At 38.4% G+C, this 25467-nt stretch overlaps 1 protein-coding gene across 1 annotated transcript in view; it reads right to left on the bottom strand.

Annotated features, from left to right (window-relative positions):
• SERPINI1 (serpin family I member 1) overlaps positions 1-25467 on the bottom strand; it is a 68608-nt gene that overhangs the window by 19349 nt on the left and 23792 nt on the right. The window contains exons 2-5 of the mRNA XM_024741889.1: positions 9073-9340; positions 7413-7643; positions 5213-5407; positions 3305-3509 (exon numbers count right to left, since the gene is read on the bottom strand). Coding sequence (XP_024597657.1) covers positions 3305-3509; positions 5213-5407; positions 7413-7643; positions 9073-9322 — 881 coding nt within the window. The 5' untranslated portion in view covers positions 9323-9340. The remainder of the gene's footprint in view (positions 1-3304; positions 3510-5212; positions 5408-7412; positions 7644-9072; positions 9341-25467) is intronic.

The raw sequence follows: 25467 nt of genomic DNA, 5'->3' as shown, positions 1-25467 counted from the left end.
AATATACTTTTACATATTAGCCAAACTATTTTTTCTACCATGGATAAATTGGAAGAATATTTGGCAATCTCATTTAAATCTTGGAGATGTATGACTGTGCATAAATCTTGTGGTATTTCACTGGATTTGGTGGTATCACATAGAGATAGCAATCTGACCCTCTTCTGAATAGATTCTTGTATTTTCGATAAAAATACAATTTCAATTCAGCATCTGATTCCTGTAGGATTTACTGTTCAGGGGAAAAAATATTAATACAAAAGTAATTGCCTTTCCCCCCTCTCCCTCCCCCCAAGTACCCTATGCCTCTTAAGGGAAAGTATTTTAAAGCAACTTGTATAAAATCTGGTATAATAGAAAGTAAAAGTACCTGTGAAGTAGGACAAGAATGTGGTCAAATTCAGAAATGCACAGTTGCATTTTTAGAGTAATGTCTCCATGTGAAAAAACTATACAAACCCTTTAAGACAGACACTTGAGTAAAGCTGGAGCACAACTATTAGAAAACTTTTACCTTTGCTAAAATTGAGTCACATAAATCACTTCCTTCACTGAACATTGGTGGGTCCTAATGCTGTAAAATGGAGGGGTGAATAGTTCCCATTGATTATTACCAAAACATTGGTATTCGGAAACAGTCAATCTCTTAAAAAGGGACACCAAATTTATCTTATCTAGCTACTTAGCCTCCCACTCTATGCATTAGCCATGCAGAAGGAGAATTCATGGAACTCCTGCAGAAACGGATACATGGTAATTAACCATGCCTAGTTTAGTAACAGGCATTAATATGAGCAAGCAAGCTAAACTCTTTCATAATTGAAGAGTATCTCTTAGAGAATGAAAATTTAATTTTCTTCTGCTGCTGCATTCAGTTTCTCAGTGGACAGGACCCGATGGCCACATTTTCTAGTGAATGTGGTTGAATTACAATATGTGATACTTAATAAACATTCCTTTAGAATTCTTTTAAAATACTCTTAAATAACTTTGCATCCCTACAGAATTAAGGCATTTGGAGATGCTGCAGTCAATTCATAGAATTTAATAAAAGAAGCATTAACTCTCTACTGAATTTCTCATATTATCAAAAAGAATTCCTTATAAAAATGCAAGGGAAAAATACAAAATTAATGATAAAAGGTCACTGGATGAAGGTTTAAATCTGATTTAGTTATTTACATGTAATTATTAATATTTAAAAGCAAATTGTTCTTTTAGAGTTAAGATATATTGTTCATATATTAAATATGTAGATGTCAATTATCATATATTAAAAAAAAAACCTGGTTTTGTATGTTAGATATTCATTGGCTACCTCTCCTTGAGAATAGACTTAACAGTGAAATCTTTCTACATAAATGTATTGTCATGGTAAGTTATGCAAGCTAAATATCTTAGCTAAAAAGAAAAAACCATTTGGATTATGATTACCTTAATTTTTATATGTAGACCGAGAAGTATATGGCTATATATTATGAACTACATTAACATAATGCATCAATATATGCATATTTCTAGCCAAAAATGTCTACAGTTCCAAATAGCTCTCCTTCATTAACATAATGTAGCAGACATCAGCAAAGTTTTGGAAAAATAAGCATTCATATAAGATGTAATTTTAAATGACAATTCCTGAAATTAGAATAAATATGAATGAGTCAATGAGGTTTTAGTAATTCAATTTTTTTTTTTTTTTTTTTTTGCGGTACACGGGCCTCTCACTGTTGTGGCCTCTCCCGTTGCGGAGAACAGGCTCTGGACCCGCAGGCTCAGTGGCCATGGCTCACGGGCCCAGCCGCTCCACGGCATGTGGGATCCTCCCGGACCGGGGCACGAATCCGTGTCCCCTGCATCGGCAGGCGGACTCTCAACCACTGTGCCACCAGGGAAGCCAAGTAATTCAATTTTAGTACTAATATCTTATTTATCACCCTTCAATATTCATACTAATTAATCATATTTGTGTAATTTTCTTACATGGAATGAATATTGGAACTCTACTTCCACATACACACACACGCACATGTTTATTGGCTGTTTGCGTGTTTTGTTTTCTAGACTGGAATTTATACATTATGTTTATAAATTTGTTGTTTGGTTTGCTGGTCCAGCTCCCCTATTACATTTTAAAGTATTCAAGGGCAGAATAATATCGTCGGTTGGGTTTGATTTTGCAAACACACTGTAGATAAGAGAGAGAACTGACTTTACCCTAGAAGAATTTACAGAAGGAAAGTAAGACCTACAAAAAAGGTAATTTGGTTGTGGGGTGGTAATGTAAATGTACTGTCATAACAGGGAGGTGCATAAGTGAGGCAAAGTGAGGGTCACCTGCTCCATCATGTGGTTCATGGAAGGCTTCCTAGAAGAACTAGTGCCAGACCTGTACCCTGAAGGCTAGGTAAATATCTGGCAAAGGTATGTGAAGAGGGCATTTTAGGCCAATGCAAAAACATACATAAAGGGCTTCCCTGGTGGCACAGTGGTTGAGAGTCTGCCTGCTGATGCAGGGGACACGGGTTCGTGACCCGGTCCGGGAAGATCCCACATGCCGCGGAGTGGCTGGGCCCGTGAGCCATGGCCGCTGAGCCTGCGCGTCCGGAGCCTGTGCTCCGCAAGGGGAGAGGCCACGGCGGTGAGAGGCCCGCGTACCGCAAAAACAACAACAACAAAAAAAACCATACATAAAGACCCTGAGGCATAAAAGAGCCTATGGTATCTGTGGCATAACTACAAGCACAGGGATAGTACCTACTACAAAAAGTTGAACGTGGTGAGTGGCCCAAGATAGGGTCGAGGAAGTGGATGGTAGTCAGAACATCAAGGCCCTGCACGGAGTATTTTAAGCTTCTTCCTGCTTATTTATGGTTGCATCTTGGCACCTAGCCCATGACTTGCTTGCACTTCTTCCAACAAAGTAGAAGATTCTTTTTTCTCCAGCTATTATCAATTTAAATATGAATGAAATACAGAAGACTGTAGATGCAAATGATATTCAGAGACAATCTATTGAAAAATCTTCTAAAATGAAGCTAAGAATATTGATTCATATCTGAAACTAGGTCTTGATAAGTAGTATAGAATGGTCAATGAGTCAGCCTGTGTCTCTGAGCAGGACTGAATGAGTATGAAAGAATACTTTTTAAAAGATGGAGGAGGTGGAGGAAGAGAAAGAAGAGGAGGAAGACAAGAGCAACAAAAGACAAAATTCAACAGCAGTGGCGAGAGTTTCTCTGCGTCAGAACCTTCATTGATACCTTCCCTCCATGCTATCAGAGGGAGTCACACAGGAACCTCTCACCTGGGGAGGTACACTTCCACTTTTTGCTTCTTCACAGAGTTTGCCCATTCTTCAATCAGCTGTGCTTTGACCAATGGCTCCAGAGTGGCCAGTGGAACTTCCTGTCTGGACAAGACCAGCATCATACTTATCTCATCCCCCTCATAGGGTATTTCCAGGACTTGGTAGATACCACCAGCTTCATTGGAGCCATCACTAAATTCCCCTAAAAAGAACAGAAAGGTGATAAAAGGCCCCTATCAAGGCTTCACTAAAATGTTTACATTTGTTATAACTTTCTTCCAAAATAGTGTGTAGACTGTAAAAAATTTGGGCCTCTGAGAAGAAGAGGGTTTATTTTAAAGTAAGCCCTGAAATTCAAGTGAATCCTCAGCCCTACAGAATTTATTTTATTTTAGGATCCCCAGAATTGTTTCACATTTGTCATAGCATGTTCTCTAGACTTACTTTTTATTTTTAAATGAGATATCTCAAATGAATATATTTTAAGGATATCATTAAAAAAATGAAAAGTCATGATTAGAAAAATAAAGCCCTGGATCCAAGTTGGATGTAAATCACATTTACCAATACCCACCTGATTTCTAAGAAGGGGAAAACTGACTACATAATACCTGGTACTCTATTATTACCGCAGCTAAAAGTTTTGAGGCCAAGGTAGCACAGCCAAAGTGAAATCTACTTCATTCGGCAGTAGTTATCCAGAGCATTTGTGGTGATTAAAATCTCCAAATTAGATAATTAGGTAAATTAGGTAATTGGCTTTGTGTTCTATGAACTTAGCTAAGTTGACCAGGCTTTCACTAAAAAAGAAAAAAAAAAAAAATGGTCTTTAAAACAAATGGTCCTGCCACTACTTTAAAATTTCCCCCATTTTCAAAACAAACGTAATGCTTTTGTTCTGAATATTTTCATTTAACTGATCTAGGTCCTTTAGATGTCACATTAAACATTTTGGTTCTCAAATAAATAGGTATTTCCCTTTCTTATTTTGACTGTTAATTTGATTAACTGTGATTATAATATTTTAATTTTACTGTGTACCTTTGAATAGAATAAAATATTAGTTCTAACATATACTTAGCTTGCAATTACATTTCTGCTTATGACAATAAATAATTATAGTTCAGTATGGTATGGAGAAAGGATTAGCACCCTAAACTTCTGAAAAGGCCAATGAAATATCCCTGAAAACAATGCCAAGGATGCTGACTTGTATCACAAATTATAGACTCTCAGTAAGTGAAACTATGAATGAATAATTATGCCTGACCAAACACAAGTCTGAAAGCAAAATTTTAAAGGAATGCTTATAATTCAAAAAGTGGGGCTTCCCTGGTGGCGCAGTGGTTGAGAGTCCGCCTGCCGATGCCGGGGAAACGGGTTCGTGCCCCGGTCTGGGAAGATCCCACATGCTGCGGAGCGGCTCGGCCCGTAAGCCATGGCCGCTGAGCCTGCGCGTCCGGAGCCTGTGCTCCGCAACGGGAGAAGCCACAACAGTGAGAGGCCCGCGTACCACAAAAAAAAACAAAAAAACCCCAAAAAAGTGATGAGGTGTCCAAATCAAGAGCTGGGTGGAACATATGGCTCGCTGAAAACCACCCCAAAGCAAGTGATTTTCTGGAGTGACTCAGAACATTCTGACACAGGTCAGATATTTTCACATGAATAAAGCCACTCTGTAGGTGTAATCAACTTTATAAATTAAGAAACATATTGGAAAACTATCAAAACATAGAATATTCACTCAGGATCTAATTAGAGGCCTGTGAAAATGGGGCCAAGAAAATTGAATTGTAGCCCAAACCAGATTGTTGAGAAATCTGAGTAACGAATATTTCATGTTTTTTTCTTAGAAATTTGTTGATATACTGCAAGAAGAGAGAAATAAAAGCCAAACTGTCTTACCGTAATAAAATTCTCCTTGTTGATACATCATTGGAATTTGGACTTCACTTTCATCATCTTTAGTGAAGGAAAAAGTTCTGGTATTTTCAGGTCTAAATTGTGACTTCCAATTCCCTTTGAAATAAACAGCATTGATGAGGGCCAGATGAGTGACGGAGTCAAAATCCCTTGGGGATACCAAATCTTTCAACAGACCTATTCAGGAAAAAATGAATGGATGAAAATTCATATTAAATTTGAAGGTGAAAGGAAACCAAAAGATTATCAAACTACCATCTAAGAGAGTGCTTGAGATGAACTTTATATCATTATAAAATTTACAATAAAAATTAAAAGTATCTAACTTTCACAGGAAAAAATGTTACACACACACACACACACACACAAATATACTTACAGACTAAGGGCATCTAAAATACCCTTATACACCACCTAAAATAACACTAACTGGTAGCATCTTGACATTTGCACAAACTACAGAACCACATACAACAGAATCTCAGGCTTTACTACTTTGTAGTTGCAATCTTAACACAGATTAAGCATTCAACAGATATTTCTAAGTTTATTCTTGAACAATGTACATGATTAAAATGTCACCCAATTCAAACTTTTCCCCCATGTACATTGGATATCTATCAGATATAACAACTGCTTTTGATTAGGTGAAAACAGATGAGTAAAAGCCAACTTAACTAATGATACCTTAATTTTTATCACTTATAATGTTCCTTTCTAAATCCATTTTGAAAGACATTGGGACTTTATTAATGGCTGAAATTGTTTAAGAAGAGTTTGGAAATAAACAGCTTTCAGTAATCCAATCTAATGCAGCTGAATTATTATTCTTATAATAAGACAGGACCAACATTCACTCTGTATTCTCTCATTTTATTAGTCACAGCACTTCTTTAGGTACTTAAGAAGGTGCCTCAGCATTTTGGGGAATGTAGGACAAAGGGTATGGGATGATGGTCTTTTGTTGTTGTTCCAGCATAAAATGTATTAGATTAACATTATTTTCGGAGTTTTGACAACATGAATTAATTAATTTAAGGAACAGCCATAGTAATCTACTTTCAATTTGGTCTCATTTTTTTATTCTAATTTCAATTATTTTGTTGGTAAAATCGGAAAGTAAAATGGTAAAATATGAAACATTTGGAGAGCTTAAATACATTTTTTTTTTTTTTTTGACAGTACGCAGGCCTCTCACTGTTGCGGCCTCTCCCATTGCGGAGCACAGGCTCCAGACGCGCAGGCTCAGCGGCTATGGCTCATGGGCCCAGCCGCTCCGCGGCATGTGGGATCTTCCCGGACCGGGGCACGAACCCGTGTCCCCTGCATCGGCAGGTGGACTCTCAACTACTGCGTCACCAGGGAAGCTCCCTTAAATACATTTTGAAAATATGATTTAGAATTAAAATTTGAAACAAATGCATCCTTTTCTAATTCCTCTCCATTTGTTTGGGCTTAAAATGGGCTGCTCTTTTATTTAAAGGAATCCTGTACAAATTTTTTGATTAGCAATCAAGTTCTGTGGTTTAAAAGCCAACAAATATTTTTAAACTCTCTTACTCTATTTTAATCATATTGTTAAGAGAGCCAGCAACTGTGATTCTAACTAGTATCTAACTTATTAAATGGTCAGCCCAAGCAAAATTCCATACAGTAGTTAAGATTACCATTCAGATGAAACTCACCAACTGGAGAGCACAGATTTCATATTAATTTATCAGTACCAATATTCTATACATGCCAAAAGAATTAACTTTTTCTCAAATATTTATTCATAAACAATGCTTCTAAAATAGGCTGTAATCAGGGCTTCCCTGGTGGCGCAGTGGTTGGGAGTCCACCTGCGGGTGCAGGGGACGTGGCTTCCTGCCCCGGTCCGGGAGGATCCCGCATGCCGCGGAGCGGGTTGGCCTGTGGGCCATGGCCACTGGGCCTGAGCGTCCGGAGCCTGTGCTCTGCGATGGGGGAGGCCGCAGCAGTGAGAGGCCCGCGTACCGCAAAAAAAAATAATAATAATAAATAAAATAAAATAGGCTGTAATCTATACAAAATAATTAGTAGATACTCAACTAAATGCAATCTAACATTCAAAATGTAAAAGGAACAAGGGGACAAATAATTTCAGAAGTAAAAGGGAGTTAAAACTAAGCTATTAGAGAAAGAAAGGAACCAAATGACTTACTATTTGTATTATTCTCCACCCACTTATTGATATGGTTGGCCACAGCTACATTTTGACCGAAGTCCACATGATTGACTTCTGCATTAAAGTACTTTTTTATCATTTGCAAAAACTCATCATTGATATGAAATCCATTTTGCACAAAGAGGGCATTGGCAATTTTCATCACATACTGACTCTCTTCAGCAGTCACCATGTGAGAAAGATGCTTCAAGAAAGAAAATTCTTCACCTGCAAAATGACAAAAGATAAGTTTATTAGTGGAAGAAACACAGTGAAAGATCCTGGAGAGTGGAGGAGCATGAAAACACAGTAAGGGGGATTAATAGAACAGAGGCCCAAAGGAAAAGCACTGGCTTATTCTCCACACTGACATGGTAACTCCGGAGGTTCCAATATTTGTGCTGTTTCTAGATGTTCAAATTAACTTTTTGCAGTTTAGTATTATCAACTGATATTATTTTCATTTTAATTGACTTTCTTGGTAAAATCTATAAAGTAGAGATACTTGGATTGTTTTCTTTCAAAGGACTTAGGTTACTTTAATTAAATGAGTCTTATTTTATGATGATCAGAAATAATCGGTTTCTGTTATCAAGTTTAATTTTCTAGTTTAAAAATCAAAATATTCCTTTAAATTTTACTTTAAGTAGACTTTTTTTAACCTTACAACTAGAAAATCCAATTGAAATTGTTTTAGTTCTCAACTTTTTAATGAGTTAATTCACATGTATATTAGAAACATTAAAATAGAAATTATACATCATTGAAAAGTAATTACAAAATATATTTTGGTTAGAAATTTTCTCCAGTACAAAAATTTTTCATGATAATACAACATTCAAAAAAAAACTCTTGGGACTTCCCGGGTGATGCAGTGGTTAAGAATCCTCCTACCAATGCAGGGGACACAGGTTCAAGCCCTGGTCCAGGAAGATCCCACATGCTGCGGAGCAACTAAGCCCGTGCGCCACAACTACTGAGCCTGCGCTCTAGAGCCCGTGAGCCACAACTCCTGAGCCCATGTGCCACAGCTACTGAAGCCCACATGCCTAGAGCCCGTGCTCCGCAACAAGAGAAGCCACCACAATGAGAAGCCTGCGCAACGCAACAAAGAGTAGCCCCCGCTCACCGCAACTAGAGAAAGCCTGAGTGCAGCAACAAAGACCCAATGCAGCCAAAAGTAAATAAATAAAATAAATAAATTTATTTTAAAAAATTCTTGGATGCCATTTAAATAATGAAGGTACTGTTGATTTTAAGTAAAAATTTCTGATATTCTTAGAGCATAATGTTTTTTTTATAGTACTCATCAGTTATAATTTCTCATTTATTTATGTGATAATTGATTAATATATGCCTCTCCCTCTAAACTGGAAACTCCAACAGAGCAAGAACCATGTTTGTTTTTGTTTATCATAGTGAGGTTTGTTTAAACAATAATAATAAAAGATATAATTTCCTTGGATTAACTCAGCCAGGGATACAGCTAGGAACTAAGAACTTTCTTGGGTTTCCTAATGGTTCTCTTATCCATATCACCTCAGTGAGACCTCTTTCTTACTCTTTGTAAATACTGCTGCCTCAGGCATAAGGCAACATAACCGAGTTGAATGTTAATGTCAAACCATCTTGAGAAATTAAATCTAAGCACACTTACCATTTTTCAGGCTATCATATCCCATTGAATGACGGATTTCTTTCAGGGTAGACCCTTGGGCCCCAAGTTCCATCATTCCCATTGCAAGGGTGACACTCAGTGGAGAGAAGAGAATATTTTCATCTTCTCCAGTGGCTCGAAGATGGTTATACATATTCACTGACAACTCAGCAATGGTTTCATCAGTGAAAGTGGTCCCTAATGCCAAACTTTGCAGAACCAGCAAAGAGAAGAGTCCAAGGAAAGCCATGTTGGAATAGTTTCAAGCCTGGAGAACAATATTTTACATATTAATTATTAATTACCTCAGAGAAAGGGAGTGAAAGGTAAAAAAAATAATTTCATGGCAAAGTTGTAAGTAAACCAAAAGTTTTTAAACATATGGAATGTTAGTGTCTCTATAAACAAAAAAGCCCATTAAAGGATTTGTTGGAAGATCCTATTAAGTCAATTAATAGTCAAATGAGCGAATAACACTGCTAAGTCCTGAGGATACTCCCAAGAACAAGATAGCCCTGGTCTCACCCTCATGGGGCTGAGTATATATAGATATATATTCAACAATGTTTGGTGAGGCTAATTTATCAATTTGCATAACTTCATCATGCATATTTCAGTCATGACTTTGAAACAATTCACTCTAGTGTACACTAAACTACACAGGTACAGGACAATTAAGATGAAAACCAAAAGGTATTCACAGGGTTTAAGAGGAATTAGTGAAGTTAGGCATTTGAAAATGCCCCTTTACCCATTTACTACAATTTATGAAATTAATGTACCATGCAACTGGGTTACCAACTAGTGGGGAGAGATCAAACACACATTTGCCAGGAGCCCCAGTTTATTCAGCCCAGGCTGCAGAACCCACAGGAAGTGGTAACTCAGAGAAAAAGCAGATTCGGCACATCCTTGTGTGGTTTTCCTTATTTATTTGTTCCCTATCAGGCTGCTGCCCTCAGTGACCATCTCTGTGCAGGGAGACGCCTCCCTCTTACAACAATGTCCTTTCATTCTTAGACTTACATGACCATTTCAGCTTGCACCAATACTCCAGTGATTTTATTTAAACGACTGTTTCTAAATATCAAGCTCATCTTGTACTTGAACCGTGTTCTCTCGGGAAGAGAAAGCAGTGTCAGTGCCCAGATATCTCAGAATAATATTCCTGCCTTTTGGCACACCAGCATTCCACACGCTCTGTCTCCCCATAAACGGTCTGACTGGCACACATTGGGGACAGGATTCCCTCTTTCCTCACATTCTCACACTTTGTCACTCTAGGCATCTGAAAGGTAAACTGCCGATTCAAACAGTGAAGCAGCTTCCTTGTTCTTGATCTTTTAAAAAAAAAACCATCATTAAAACAACAGGTAAATGGGCATCATCAGAAAATCTACAAACAACAAATGCTGGAGAGGATGTGGAGAAAAGAGAACCCTCTTGCACTGTTGGTGGGAATGTAAATTGATACAGCCACTATGGAGAACAGTACGGAGGTTCCTTAAAAAACTAAAAATAGAATTACCATATGACCCAGCAATCCCACTACTGGGCATATACCCAGAGAAAACCATAATTCAAGAAGATACATGCACCACAGTGTTCATTGCGGCACTATTTACAATAGCCAGGTCGTGGAAGCAACCTAAGTGTCCATCGACAGACGAATGGATAAAGAAGATGTGGTACATATATACAATGGAATATTAGCCATAAAAAGGAACGAAATTGAGTCATTTGTTGAGACGTGGATGGATCTAAAGACTGTCATACAGAGTGAAGCAAGTCAGAAGGAGAAAAACAAATATTGTATATTAACACATATATGTGGAGCCTAGAAAATAGTACAGATGAACCGGTTTGCAAGGCAGAACTAGAGACACAGATGTAGAGAACAAACGTATGGACATCAAGGGGGGAAAGTGGCTGGGGAGGGGGTGGTGGTGGTGGGATGAATTGGGAGATTGGGATTGACATGTATACACTAATATGTATAAAATGGAAAACTAATAAGAACCTACTGTATAAAAATAAAATAAAATTCAAAAACAACCCAGGTAAAATGATATTGAGCAAACACATTTGGAAAATTGTATTTTGTTAGTATGAAGCATTAACAGTCTCCACTACTCAGTTAACAGAGTGCACACATGTTTAACCTAAGAGCAGTGTGTTTCCTACAGGTTTTTGAGTCAGAATGTCCCAATCAGCCCTGTAATATTTCTGATTCCAATTTCAGAAAACTTTGCCTGATCACCTTGCAAGTCCTTCACATTTTCGGGTTCAGTTTCAGGTATCAATTTTTTGTCTGAGAAGTTCCAAGTCCCCCTGTATCCTGACCCCACTTTTGTATTAAGGCTTAAATAATTCTTGCTTGTTTAGGAAGGTAAAGCTCAGCCTATATGTAAATATGAACTCTCACAATCCACGCTGTGAGGAGGCTGAGAATAGCTACTGGCGGGAGATGAAGTATGTTGCTGCAGAACAGAGTCTGCAGTGCAGGCAGCATCGGGACAGAAGCCAGATGCCAGAGCACAGCTGTCCTGCTGGTCCGCTGGCTTAGGCCATTGATGGGAGGCTGCTGTGACATTCTCTCTTCCTCTGTCCTCTCCAGGGAAAGTGAAGTGGAAGATATGAGTTTTCTCTCTCTCTAGTTTCAGATGGAAGAAATATAGCACGTGCTCTTCTAAGTTGAAAGAGAACTTAAAACATATCCGGTATTTAATACTTAAGATGTAATAGTGTTTAGGGGAACTCTGAAATCCAAGTCTAGTTCAAAAGCCCCTGCTCTTCATCATGACGCTATACTGCTATCTGACGTGCCATCTTCACTCTACCAAGCAAAGACCCATTGCTTTCATTTAACGTTATCTAGTACAAGACCAAGAAATTAAACTCACTGTATGATAGCAGTATCTGTCATTCAATAACACAACTATTGCAAAAACACTGCATTTAACTTGAGGGTTACACTTTAAGCTAATAAAAAGGTTTCATTCATATAAAACAAAAACCTATTGCCAACCAATAAGTATCTCAGAAAGTAAGGCCAAGCCTATTGTGTTTGTAGGCATTTTTATTTATGTATGTACCATGAGATAATAATAATAGCTGGCATATGATGTATGACCTGTGACAAGTCATGTGCATTCTTTCAGTCTTGGCACCACTCATGAAATGAAGATACCAATCCCTACACTGCACAATTATTAAAGAAATAAAGGAGATAGTGTGTGTGTCTGAAGCACTCATTTTAAGCTACAGGTTATACTCATAAAGGACATTATCATTAAAAAATATGTTTTCTAGGTTTGTATACTTGCTAATTCAAGCAAGAGACTATAGAGTCAAAATGAGTATTTTATGATTCCTGTTGGCCCATGGAATGTAGCACCATTACCCATTCACTCAGCCAAAACTGATAGAGGTATCATGAAGATACCAAAATGTATAAGGACAGGCTCTTGTCTTTAGGGCACTTACATCATTGTGCAGCAGGGCATGATCCGTTACAGTGGCTCTTATCTTTTTAAGAAAAGAGATGCTTTTAAGAATCAGGTGAAGGGTAAATCATCTCCTCAAGAAATGCACACATGTGGAACAGAACATTACATTCACTGGCCAGGATTTTGCTGGCCTCGGGTTAGGAACACCTGGTCTACAGCAGATGGTCCAATGCAGAAAGAAGAAGTGTTTGATGGACCCACAGTTCTGCAACATTGCCTTACTGGGGGAAAGAGATGTTAAAACCACTCATGTCTCTTCAAGCTTCTAGAGGATTCCTGGAAAGAACACCCGTATGTTTGTGAGACAGGACTCTTCCCAGGGTAGCAAGCAGCAGGACACTGAGTCATATTGGGAAACTCCTTAATAAAGATTTAAAGAACTCTGCTCTGGAAGCACACATTTGATCTATGGTTAAGTGATCTTTCCTTCTTTCAAAGGCAAGATTTACCATGTGCAAGCAAAATGACCTCTGCCAGTCTGATGCAGCCTTTTTGATCCCACCTACTCCACCCCTGGCCCTGGCCCCCTTCACCTCTGCCACCCCAGACTCCTCCTTATGAGTGTGTGTGGGTTTTTTTTTTAATATTTATTTATTTATTTAATTTTGGCTGCGTTGGGTCTTCGTTGCTGCACGTAGGCTTTCTCTAGTTGCGGTGAGCGGGGGCTACTCTTTGTTGCGGTGCGCGGGCTTCTCATTGCAGTGGCTTTTCTCGTTGTGGAGCACGGGCTCTAGGCGTGCGGGCTTCAGTAGTTGTGGCATGCAGGCTCAGTATTTGTGGCTCACGGCCTCTAGAGCACAGGCTCAGTAGTTGTGGTGCACGGGCTTAGCTGCTCCGTGGCAGGTGGGATCTTCCCGGACCAGGGCTCGAACCCGTGTCCCCTGCACTGGCAGGCGGATTCTTAACCATTGCGCCACCAGGGAAGTCCATGAGTGTTTTTTCGTTTTGTTCTTTTCAGAGGAGAGGGGAAGATTTCCTTTTCCCCTTCTAAGCACAGGCATCCTCCACGGACCTATGCCTGGCCCTCTCCTCTGTAATGCTCTTCTTACTGCTGCTCCTGTGAACTTCTTTCAAAACAAAAAGGTGCTTCAACTATTATCCCTATTCATACTGTTCCCAAATAAGTAAAATTCTAGCTCCGGCTTTATTTTTATCTTCATTTCCAACGTGCATTGCAAACTGTTCTTGCGATATTTAGTCTTTTACTCTTGCCAGCACTTTAAATTCAAGGTGGCTCAAATAAGAATCTTTGTCTTATCAATCACACCCACTCTTTTTTATTTCCTTAAAACATCAAAGTCTTTGACTCTTCCCCATCTCTTTTCCCCTTATGTTCAATGAACGTCAACCCTTATTCCATACCGCATCCCTGACACTTCTCCTAGCCATCGTCCGTGGCCATTGCCATGGTCATGGTGGCAGTTCTTCCTCTTGATGCATTCCCAAGGACTCCATCAATGACTCTCAGCCGTTCTCTGAAATCCAACATTTGCATATCCTCCAGATGAACTGTCTTGATGTGCTCTTATGAACAGATATTCTTATATTTACAAAACCTTAGGCTTGCCCTTATGCCTGGAGACTAAAGCCCCAAATCTTGAACATAACCCACTGCACTGTGTTCCAGCATTTCTTTCTACCCACTACTCTCCTTCCTGGATGCTGCAGGTCTAGCCAGAATCCCCTATGCAATACATATCCCAGAATTTCTCTCTCCTGTTGCCGGCCTGTGGAGTTTTCTTGCTGGAACTGCTTCAACCTGGTTCCATATGTTCAAATTCTAACCACTCCTCAAGGTTCTGCTCCACTTCCTTTTCTTTTATGAATACCCTCCTAGGTCTTCAGTTAAAACAACTATTTCCCCCTTTTTTGAAATCTTGGCATATTTTATCTCTACCTCTCCAATAGCATGTACTACTGTTGCCTTCTATTACAGATAATTCCGTACATGTGTCATCTCGTCTCCTAAGCTTTTTGAAGGCACAAATGGAAGTGCATCCATCTTTTTTTAAAAAAATTAATTTATTTATTTTTGGCTGCATTGGGTCTTTGTTGCTGTGCACGGGCTTTCTCTAGTTGTGGCGAGCGGGGGCTACTCTTCGTTGTGGTGCACAGGCTTCTCATTGCGGTGGCTTCTCTTGTTTCGGAGCAGGGGCTCCAGGAGTGCGGGCTCAGTAGTTGTGGCACGTGGGCTCAGTAGTTGTGGCTCATGGGCTCTAGAGCACGGGCTCAGTAGTTGTGGTGCACGGGCCTAGTTGCTCCACTGCATGTGGGATCTTCCCGGACCAGGGCTCAAACCCGTGTCCCCTGCATTGGCAGGCGGATTCTTAACCACTGTGCCACCAGGGAAGCCCCTGCATTCATCTTTTATATCTTCGGATACGTAATGCATTACACATAGTAGGTGCCCAATAAATATTTGTTGAATGAATACAGCATGAGATATAAAGGCCCACACAGCTGCATTAGGAGGGGCTGCTGCTTCTAAATTCTCCAGGCTAATTTAATTTGAGCCCACAGGTAGTAGCTCATTTCCATTTTTTATTCCCTTGATAAAGTGTTTCCTTATTGAGTATGAGACTGTCTTTCCAGCCTGACAAAGTGGCACTGTCACCAATGTCGGCATGATGCAATGGCTGGACATGGGATGCATTAACAAACAAGTATACCACCTTGAAAAACTGCAAAAGGTGATACCCAAATGTTACTGTATTAACATTCATCTACAAAATGCCAGGGCCCCACCATTAATCATAATAATCAACGCATTCTAAAATACGTTACTCTCACATGGAGCATTACTTTGTAGATTCATTACTTTCAAGTTACTGAATAAAATGCCTTTACATAAAAGCAAGTGGCTGCAGTACCAGACTAGTAGGAGACTGTGCTGTTGTGCTAGAAAAGGCAAAGGCAGCTGAGCTGTGAATAAACCACATTCATTCTTGCAATTCTTCTCCCATTGCCAGTAGTAAGGTAGGTTATGGGCACGTGTATGTGAGTATCCTGCTTCAGAAAACACTTCATTGAAACAGGTCGGAGAACTAAATCTTCTGGTAATCGAGGTATGAGGAATCACAGAACTAAAGCTAGAACAATAAAAAAATATAGTTTTTTTTAACTTCCTTAGTAATTAGTCTTATTTATGGAGAGGCTGATTATTCATATATGAAACATTTCTTTTCAGAGAACCCAATTATTTGAAATTTAAAAAAAACGGTTTCATAATTTTGAGTTGAGAAAACAAGGGAGGTGCTCTTTAGAAGGTGAGATGAAAAGCTGAAGAAGGTCCTTTCTTCAGCAAGCAACAGGCATGGGAAATAACTAAGGAGAAATGCCTAATGCAAAGAACACTGTCTTAAAGCCCTCTGGCCTATTAATTCGCAGATTTTTGCATGTAAAGGACTAGTAATGTTTTAACTGAGGGAGCCCGATATAGGGTTGCTAAATTTTTATTTTACCAAGTAAATATATTGGGATGGGGGCCAAAAAAATTAACAAGAATAATGACTCACACATCAATCACATGAAAGATTGAACACATCAACCACATAAAAGAGTGAACGTTTCAACATGAAAATAAGACAGTCATTTAAAGTGGATATATTTGAATTCATGAAGGTTTTGTTTGTTTGTTTGTTTGTTTTTTCCCTCATGGGTAGGCACTGAGTGTTTGGAAATCACTACTCTAATTTTGGCTAGCAGTAGCTCACTTGATGAAATTTGAAACAAGTTGAAGTTTCCAGGTCTGTGTTTCCTGATTTATTAAGAGAAAGTGTTAACCTAGATCAGCAGCAATGAAGCTGGGAATTTTTTCAAAGAACTTGTCACATACAAGAAAAAGAAATCATTACCTTGTGAAACAATATGTATTTAAGCAACCTATAATTTAGCAAATTTCCTCAACTGTAACATGCACAGTGTTCATCCCCACCCCCAATTTTACCTTTTCTGAAATTGGAGTAAGTCTTATAATCAATGTCCAGCTGGCCCTCAGACAGAGAGGCAAATTGTGTGACTGTTCCCATTGCCTGTGTAAGTGTCATAGCCTGGAAAAGTGTGAACTTTAGGCTATTTGTCTATCCTTATTCTCTCAGCTGACTTATTTCCACTGATGCCGGCTCCCATAATTAAGTTTTTTGCTTCAACTTGGATCTAGAATTATCAGGACCATACTATGATGGCAGTACTTAAAGGAAAGAGGACCACATACAGGGACGAGAACAAAAAGGAGAATGTAACCTACTGTAAGTGATGCAAGCATGCATCACTAGAGAAATGAACCAACTGATTTTTCTTGTAAAACAAAAAGCAAATTTTTTTCTAAAGCACCCAAGAACAGAAGACATGTGCAAGAGTTAACTTGCACTAGCAGATAAATCTTTTTGTCCTTGGGATATATACAAAGAACTGTCTGTTGGATCCCAAGCAGTACAATTAAAGGCAGAAGAACTTGCCAGATTTCTCGGGATAAATCATAGTGTTTTCAAAGCAAGAAAAGGTGAATTACCTATGCATGCTTTGTAAACGACTATTGTTCAGGTGCTAAGCTGTCAAAAGCTTGCTGTTGGACTTCCCTGGTGGCGCAGTGGTTGAGAGTCCGCCTGCCGATGCTGGGGACACGGGTTCGTGCCCCGGTTCGGGAACATCCCACATGCTGCGGAGCGGCTAAGCCCGTGAGCCATGGCCGCTGAGCCTGCGCGTCCGGAGCCTGTGCTCCGCAACTGGAGAGGCCACAACAGTGAGAGGCCCACGTACCGAAAAAAAAACAAAAACAACAACAACAAAAAAGCTTGCTGTTAACTTTCAAAATTAGCTGTATAAGTACATGGGGGTGGATTAATCAAAGAATCAAGTGGAAGTGTAGAGAACACATCACTATTCTTTGAAATGCCTTAAGAGTACATTTTCAATCACAACAGCACTAAAGAGTTTTGATCAGAAAATACATTATGAAAAGTATAATGTCATATGCATGATAAATGATGGCCCAGTGTAATTCAGAAGAACGATAAGAAGACTTAGATTTAAACTCTGATTATTAAGGGAATAATACGCTATGGTATGAATAAATATATTCCATTGTGCTATTTTTAAAAAGAAGTGTACATTTTTTTCCTTTTAAAATGTTCTTTGTCCTAAAAAAGGTGTTATGAAATTGAGATGTGTCTTAAAGCCAAGAGGTCAGAAACAAGGAAATAAGAGAAACAAAGAGGTTTAATTCTGTAATTGCAACATCTATGAAATTCTGATGTAAATGAATTAATCTGCTCGTCTTTTTCTTTCTTTTGCTTCTCCCTTCAGCTATTCAGCCCACTGTGACCCTTTTCAATAGTCTCTCAACTTAAGAGTTTTCAATAAGGTACATCTTTAGGTTCTTTTTCCTGTTCTATTGAATCAAGCAAAAAAGAAAGCTCATCGAGTATCTCTCAAACAAGGAGAAAATGTCCAGGTAAGTCAAAGAAGCAGAACTAGGGAGAGAGTAACCTATAAAGATTTCTACCCTAAAACAATTATAAAAGGCTCGGAAATGGACCAAGATGATTACTGGGCGTCTTCAAGGAAAAACTGTACATTACCTAGAAATACCCTTCCAAGTTATCTGACTACAGGTTTGGGCCCTTCATAGTCTTTGGACAATTTTACAATTCTCTAAATTGCAGAGAATTGATAGTGATGCAAATGGCTACAAAAATGCACAGTGTACATGGATGGTGGGATGCAACTGATTATTGTCCTGTGGATATTGACCAGTTTTGCACCTATTAAGCAAACATATTTCAGTATTCCTGACAGACTTACGTATTCATCTGCTTTCTGGAGTCTCTCGTGAATCGTTTGTAACATCTTACTGGATCTCTCACTAATTAATGAGCTAAATAAAATCTTTGACATCTGTTCATTTTATATTTGGATTAAAATCAAGACTATAACCTTTTAAAAAATAATTTTCCTTTAATTTTTTAAATCAAAGTTAGAAAATTTTCTTTTAAAAAAGGTTTAGGGCTTCCCTGGTGGCGCAGTGGTTGACAGTCTGCCTGCCGATGCTGGGGACACGGGTTCATGCCCCGGTCCGGGAAGATCCCACATGCCGCGGAGCGGCTGGGCCCGTGAGCCATGGTCGCTGAGCCTGCCCGTCCCGAGCCTGTGCTCCGCAACGGGAGAGGCCACAACGGTGAGAGGCCCACGTACCGCAAAAAAAAAAAAGTTTATTTTCATGGGATACCTCAATAATCAGAATAGGAAAGAACTGCAATATTAGCCTTTTCTTAATCACTGAATATTCCTTAATTAGTGGTTGAATTACTATTGTACCAGTGGTATCCCAAAGTGATTTGGTAGAATTCTGTGGCTTGGAATTACTGATCATATAGCAGCCAGTGCTGAGCTGGCTCTGCTATATGTTTAAAGTTCTTGAGTATTTTGCATGCATCCAAGAGGTAGATTAGGGCTGGAAGAGTCTATGGCGGGCTGCTCATTTAGGGACTAACTAGTCCTTGAAATGTGGAGAAATAATCAAAGGAAGCTATGGTGCCAAGACTTCCCAGAATTTATAAAGTGCTTTGGTATATATTAATATAATTAATATATAGTCCTCAGGCTAATTGGAATGAAGATGAACAGTAACTGAGAAGCTTGCCTTTCTTTGGAAGTACTGAAGGCTTCCAAGGAGTTTTTGAGTTTTCCCAATAACCTCCCTGGGCCACATCATCTATCTCGTAGGAGATAGGGGCTATAAACCTTCAAGAATATTTCACAACAAAAATAGCCTCTTGGGAAATTGTTTTGACTCAATAAATAAATGCTGGATAAATAAATCTCTGGCCAAAAGTTTTCCTACCTTAGGCCATAAGAAATTCTAAAATTAAAATCCAAAATACTTGATTACTCTGTATCCTTCGGAAAGTTAGAGAAGTGTGGTCCAACAGAACTCTCTGCGATGATAAAAATAGTACGTATGTGTCCTTGTCCATAAGGACCATAGTAGTCATTTGACACTAGTAACTATTGGGTTTTGTAATGTGACTAATGCAACTGAGGAACAAGAATTTTACTTTTATTGAATTTTAATTAAACAGCCACATCTGGCTAGTGGTTACCATATTTGAAAGTACAGAGCTAGAAGTAGGCTAAACAGATTTAGTCTTCAGTAACATTGATTCCTGACCATAGTACAAGTGTTTGAATCAAAAACAGAAAATTAGTAGCATGGGCCTCACAAAACGCGTCTCTTTTTAAAAACATACTCTCTTTCTTTGAGAGATCTCAACTGATAAGGAGGCTCCTTCTGGAATTCCAAAGGCATTTGGTTACTGCTGGTGACTACTGAGGAAAACAAAGTCAATGCCAGCAAGAACCAGTGAGCTGGCAGGTCCTTAGCCCTCCTGGAACTATGATTTGGGCTCTCCATTAAATGGTAATGAATGATTCTGCTTGGCACAACTTGGGGAGACTTCCTACTGGCCAGTGAGAGACTTCCTTTGGAATGTGCTGTTGGGAAAGCTAAACAAGTGACACACAAGCCCTTAGGCAAAATTCAGTGAACAGTTTCAGAGAGACAGGTTAAAAAGTCATCATCTATCAAGGTCATGCATGGCCCAAGGCCATTTTGGAACTAAGCCATACATTAATGGTCTTAGCTTACCCATTAATGTTTTAAGAAATCTCTCTGCTTGCTTTCTTCCCTGGCCTGAAGGTTTAGCTGTTTACAAGATTGTACGTTTCTGCTGGAAACACCTTGTCCAGCCCCTCATTTTATACATGAGGAAGGGAAGTCATTTATACGGAACATCTTCTTGTACACAAAGGATATTTAATGAGCTACTATGGATGTTTAAAAAAAAGCCCAAAACTTCAAATATGAATACAGAATTTTATTCACTCATACAATTAATATTTATCCTTGACAACTAGTTACTAGGGATGTAGAGGAGAACAGGGTGACACAAGAGACACCTTTGGGGTATTTTCCTTCATGTGTTAGGTCTACATTGTTCAAAGAGATATTCAGCTTTTTATTCAGAGCTTCAAAAATATTCGATTTTCTAATTTTTCAATATTAAAATGTTGCTTGTGTAATAAAGTTTTTAAAAGTTGGATGTGTCCCTAAAAATCTAAAAATACCCAGATGTAAGGTTGCTTCTCAATTATTTTGCCAGTGGAGGGAGTGGTATAGCCTGACTCATCTTGCAGTCATTCACTAACACTTGAGTATACCCTGAAAGGCTGAGAAATGAGGTAAAAAATCCAGAGAAGTTATTTGGTGCACCAACATAAAGAAAAAATTCTCACAGAAAGACTTTCAGAGCACTCAAAGCCAGTTTTAAACTTGTCTTGATAATTACAGTCAGAAGTGTAAATACACTACCGTAATGTGATGATATCCTAATAGAGGACAGTAGTGGTTAGGCTCCTGGCCAGACACACCAAAGTATCCCAGATACTAGGTATTTATATTTGCATTTTTATTAAATTATATTTGGGTTATAATTACAGTGTTTCTGTTTCTCCTTCTTCCCTCCCTCCCTCCCTTCCTTCCTCCCTCCCTCCCTCTCTCTTTCTTTTTCCTTCTTTCTTTCCTTTTCAGATTCTCTGTCTCTCCCCACTATAGTGCTGCCCTCAACGGCTGTTGTTATTTTGCTCCTTTAGCTTTACCCTCTTGCCTTGTTTTATAAGATTGTGTGTGAGGGTTTGGGGACATCTAAACTCTCCTGAGGTGAAATGCATAGGTTCACTTTGCCTTAGTGTCTGTTAAGGCTACACAAATACACTTCCTTATCTTGGCTAATAACTATAACATTACCAAGATCTGCTTGCTCTTTTAGTAAGACAGTTTAGGCTCATGGGATTCTGACACCAAGGTGAATAATGAAGGATATTAGTATTATATCGAATCCTGTGAAATTGCCATTTTTGTAAGTCAAAGTGGTCAGATATCAGCAACTTCATATGCTTCAACCTACTCCTTACTGAGCATCTATTGTGTGCCAGGCTGAAGATTAGAACATTCATAGGCTGCTTTGTTACTTAAGATTTCATACAGTTGCTTCACTGTTTCGAGAGGTCACAATATCTCATATTTTTAAAACGCATCCTATTTAAGAAATCTGGAAAAAAAATTATGATTTTGCCTTGGAATTCTTTTCTCTTCACCTCGTGCTAGAAACACTAGAAACTGACAGAAGGAACTCTCCAACTGATACAAAACACCAACCTAAATTAAGTGTCTCTTTCTTTAAAAGAAAAAATACAAAATCCTCATGGCTCATACTTTCTGTACCCTGTGGAAATTAAGTTACATACATTCCTTTTTAAATGGTCTCTTGCTGGACTACAGACTGTGGGAAAAGTGAAAGCAAGAAAGAACATGTCAAAAAATAATTTCACTACTTTGTTTTTTAAACTCTTATAAACTTAAAGTACAAAATTTTCCTGATATTGACTAACATTGTATTAATGCTGCTTGAAAATATCCACCTGTTAACTCTATTTATAAACCTGCCACACTGTAATAGGGGATTTCTAACAGTACTTTGGTTTCCTCTTCCTGTTCATCACTGTGAATGACTGAAAAAGCAACTTGTAGTTTTTATCGCTGAGTGTGGGCAAACAAGTAGAACGTAAGTATGTAGATATAAAGGGCTCTATGAAAGTATTCTGGTACACTTCCCTGTGATTTTCAGAAAAATATTTACACTATAGTAGCAGCTTTAGGAAGTGTGTAGAAAGATGAATCAAGGAAATCAGCCAATGTAAATGTTGTATAGACAAAAAAATAAATAAAAGGAGCCAGTGTACTTCTCCACAAGGCAGAGTTAAACTGCTCCAAATGGTAATCAACCGCTCTTCTTTTCAGAGCTCTGTAGAGATATAGGCTTAATTTGTTTCTTCTGAATGTCTTCCAAGTTTAATAGTCCTCACTGATAGGAAATGGTCCCCATCAAGCTCCTTGCATAGCACCTTAAGGCTTTTCCCATTACTGGACAGGTAGGATGGGAAGGATTTCTCACGGGTCTTATATCGTGAGCACCAGCGCTTACTGCCCTGACCTGTTAGGGCGCAGCTCTCTTCCTCTGAGTTAACTACTGAAGGATCCAGAAGAGGCTGGTGAAACGCAGGCAAGGATACTGGCTTTTCGCGTTGTTAACTTGTGGGCTGCCTCTTACATGTCTTAAGCATTGTCGAAAGTTAAAGCTAGCTGTGTCAGAGAAATTTCAGAGTATATTTTTATGACTCCAAGATATGTGTCAGAGTCTATCTTGCAGATGAGACTTAGTCTATAAGTAAATTGGAATAAAATGAAATCGCTCTCTCGACTTAGTTTTTTTAAAAAATTCACATCATTGGCCTTGCAAAGAATGACTGAATGATGGACATCCTGAGCCTCGTAGGTTTTACACTGCAACAGAGCTTTAGAACTATAATTTTAAACATACAGTTTTACAGTCCCAGTGAGAAAAACAATGAGAGGCAAAGCTCAACTTGAGACAAGTGCATGGGAGACCACCAAATAGAATGGGATATGTTGCCTGATTTCTCACTTCTAGGATTGCTTGAGAGTCTACATATGACTGGTTGGGAGCTTGAAGACTAGGTTCAAGCTAATAAACTTCAAGACTATGATAGGAATATTTAAGTTTCAAAATGAAAAGGAAAATTATTCCCATAAAGTATATCCTTGACCTCAATTTTCTCCCCAGGGACCAATTAATTCATGGAATTCTAGAGCTGAAATAATAACATAATGGATCAGCCATCTGGACGTAATACAAATTATTGCTAATCCTCATAACAAGCTGGAAGGTAGGTGAAGGTAACCCCGTCTTGCAGATTAAGAAACTGAAACCTAGTAAGTTTAAGATATTTTTACCATGTTCATAAGTTTACTAAGGAATAGAAAAGGGATCTGAACTTTTGCCTGAAGGCTTCAAATTCCTTGCTAATTTTACTGTGCCATGCTGTCCGTGTTGGGCAGGAATTCCCTCTACAAGACTGACTCTGCTTGAATTCTGTGTGCCAAATAATGCTACAACAGGCTTTAAACATAACGTTTGTTAATTGGGACCTTAACCTATTATATAATACATTACAATACTTAAATTTTTTAAGCCAAAAAAATTAAATAGGTAAAACATTCACAGAGTACAAACTCAAAAGGTATGAAGAGGCATAGAGTGGAGATTCTCTTTCCCACACTGTCTGGTCCCTTAGTCAGCCAATTTCTCCTGGTGGAACCAACCATTGTTATCTTCCAGAAATATCTTATGTATATTCAGTATATGTATTTCCCATTTTCTTACGGAACATAATATACACACGCTGGTTTGCAACTTCATTTTTTCATTTAGCAACATATCTTGGAAAATATTTCCCATCATTACATAAAGAACTTCCTAATTTTTTCTTTTACCAACTTCAAAGCATTTCACTGCATGGGCATGTTATAATTTACTTAATTAGTCTCCTACCAATGGGAATTTAGATTATTGCAATCTTTTGCTATTACAAATAATGAGGCAATGAGTAATTTCAGAAATACATCATTTCACAGGTGTGCAATTATCTCTGCAGGATAAATTCCTAGAAGTTAAGTTGCTAGGTCACAAGACACATGTACTTGTAATTTTGATCAATGTTGCCAAACTGCTCTTCTTAGAGGTTATATCATTAAAAATCCTAGAAATATGCTCATAAAGAAACAAGGAAGGTATACACTAAAGAAAAACTGAAACGTCGCTGAGAAATAGATGAAAAAAGAATAGAATACTTAATCTCCTACGGGGTATTCTTCCTAAAATAAGGACAGATGAACATGTTAAACAACACCGTGGGGGTGTAATTGACAAGATCCTGATGGCGGGAAACTCCATAGGACAACTGATTCAGTTTCAACAAATAAAATGTAGAAATAAAGGGCAGTGGGAGGCAGGGAGGCAGATGGCTTTAAAAAGATTTAGACAACTGTGGCTTCCCTGGTGGCGCAGTGGTTGAGAGTCCACCTGCCGATGCAAGGAACACGGGTTCATGCCCCGGTCCGGGAAGATCCCACATGCCGCGGAGCGGCTGGGCCTGTGAGCCATGGCCGCTGAGCCTGCGTTTCTGGAGCCTGTGCTCCGCAATGGGAGAGGCCACAACAGTGAGAGGCCCGCGTACCGCAAAAAAAAAAAAAAAAAAAAAAGATTTAGACAACTAGAGAAAGCCCGCACGCAGCAACGAAGACCCAACGCAGCCAAAAATAAAATAAATTCTTAAAAAATAAAGTTTATGTAGAAAAAATTAGAAAGCAGAAACGGCAAGAAAAACTCTGAGGAAAAAAGAACAGTGATGAGATACTAAAATGTATTAAAAAGCTATAATAATTAGAATAGGGATGGTGAGAAATATAATTTGGTATATGATAGAACTTAGCATGTCAAATCAGTGGGGTAAGAGATATTATTCAGTAAGTGATAACTCGTGTTAGGAGAACAGAATATCCAGGTATTAAAAAATAAAGAAGATGAATATTCTAATTTATTATTTTGAATCAAGATAAGTTCCAGATGGACCAAACTTTAAAAGTGAAAACTGAAACTTGAAAATTCCAGTGAGAAATCATGGGAATTTTAAAACATACATTCATAAGTAAATATATATATATATGCATATATATGGTTCATGCATACAAACATATACATATATATATACATATGTATACATTATATATGTATAGGTTGCATATATTTATATTGTACTATTATTTGTATACATATATAAAAATATATATATTAGACACACATGTATTTTACACACAGTGTTGAAATGGAGAAGGCCTAAGTGTGACAAAGATCCAGGAGCCATTAAAGAAAAGATTAATAAATTTTACTAAATAAAGATAAAAATCTGC

This window comes from Neophocaena asiaeorientalis, unplaced genomic scaffold (genome assembly GCF_003031525.2).
Source record: "Neophocaena asiaeorientalis asiaeorientalis breed wild unplaced genomic scaffold, Neophocaena_asiaeorientalis_V1.1 scaffold211, whole genome shotgun sequence".
NCBI classification, from domain to species: Eukaryota; Metazoa; Chordata; class Mammalia; order Artiodactyla; family Phocoenidae; genus Neophocaena; species Neophocaena asiaeorientalis.
This window is presented reverse-complemented; position numbering and strand designations above follow the sequence as displayed.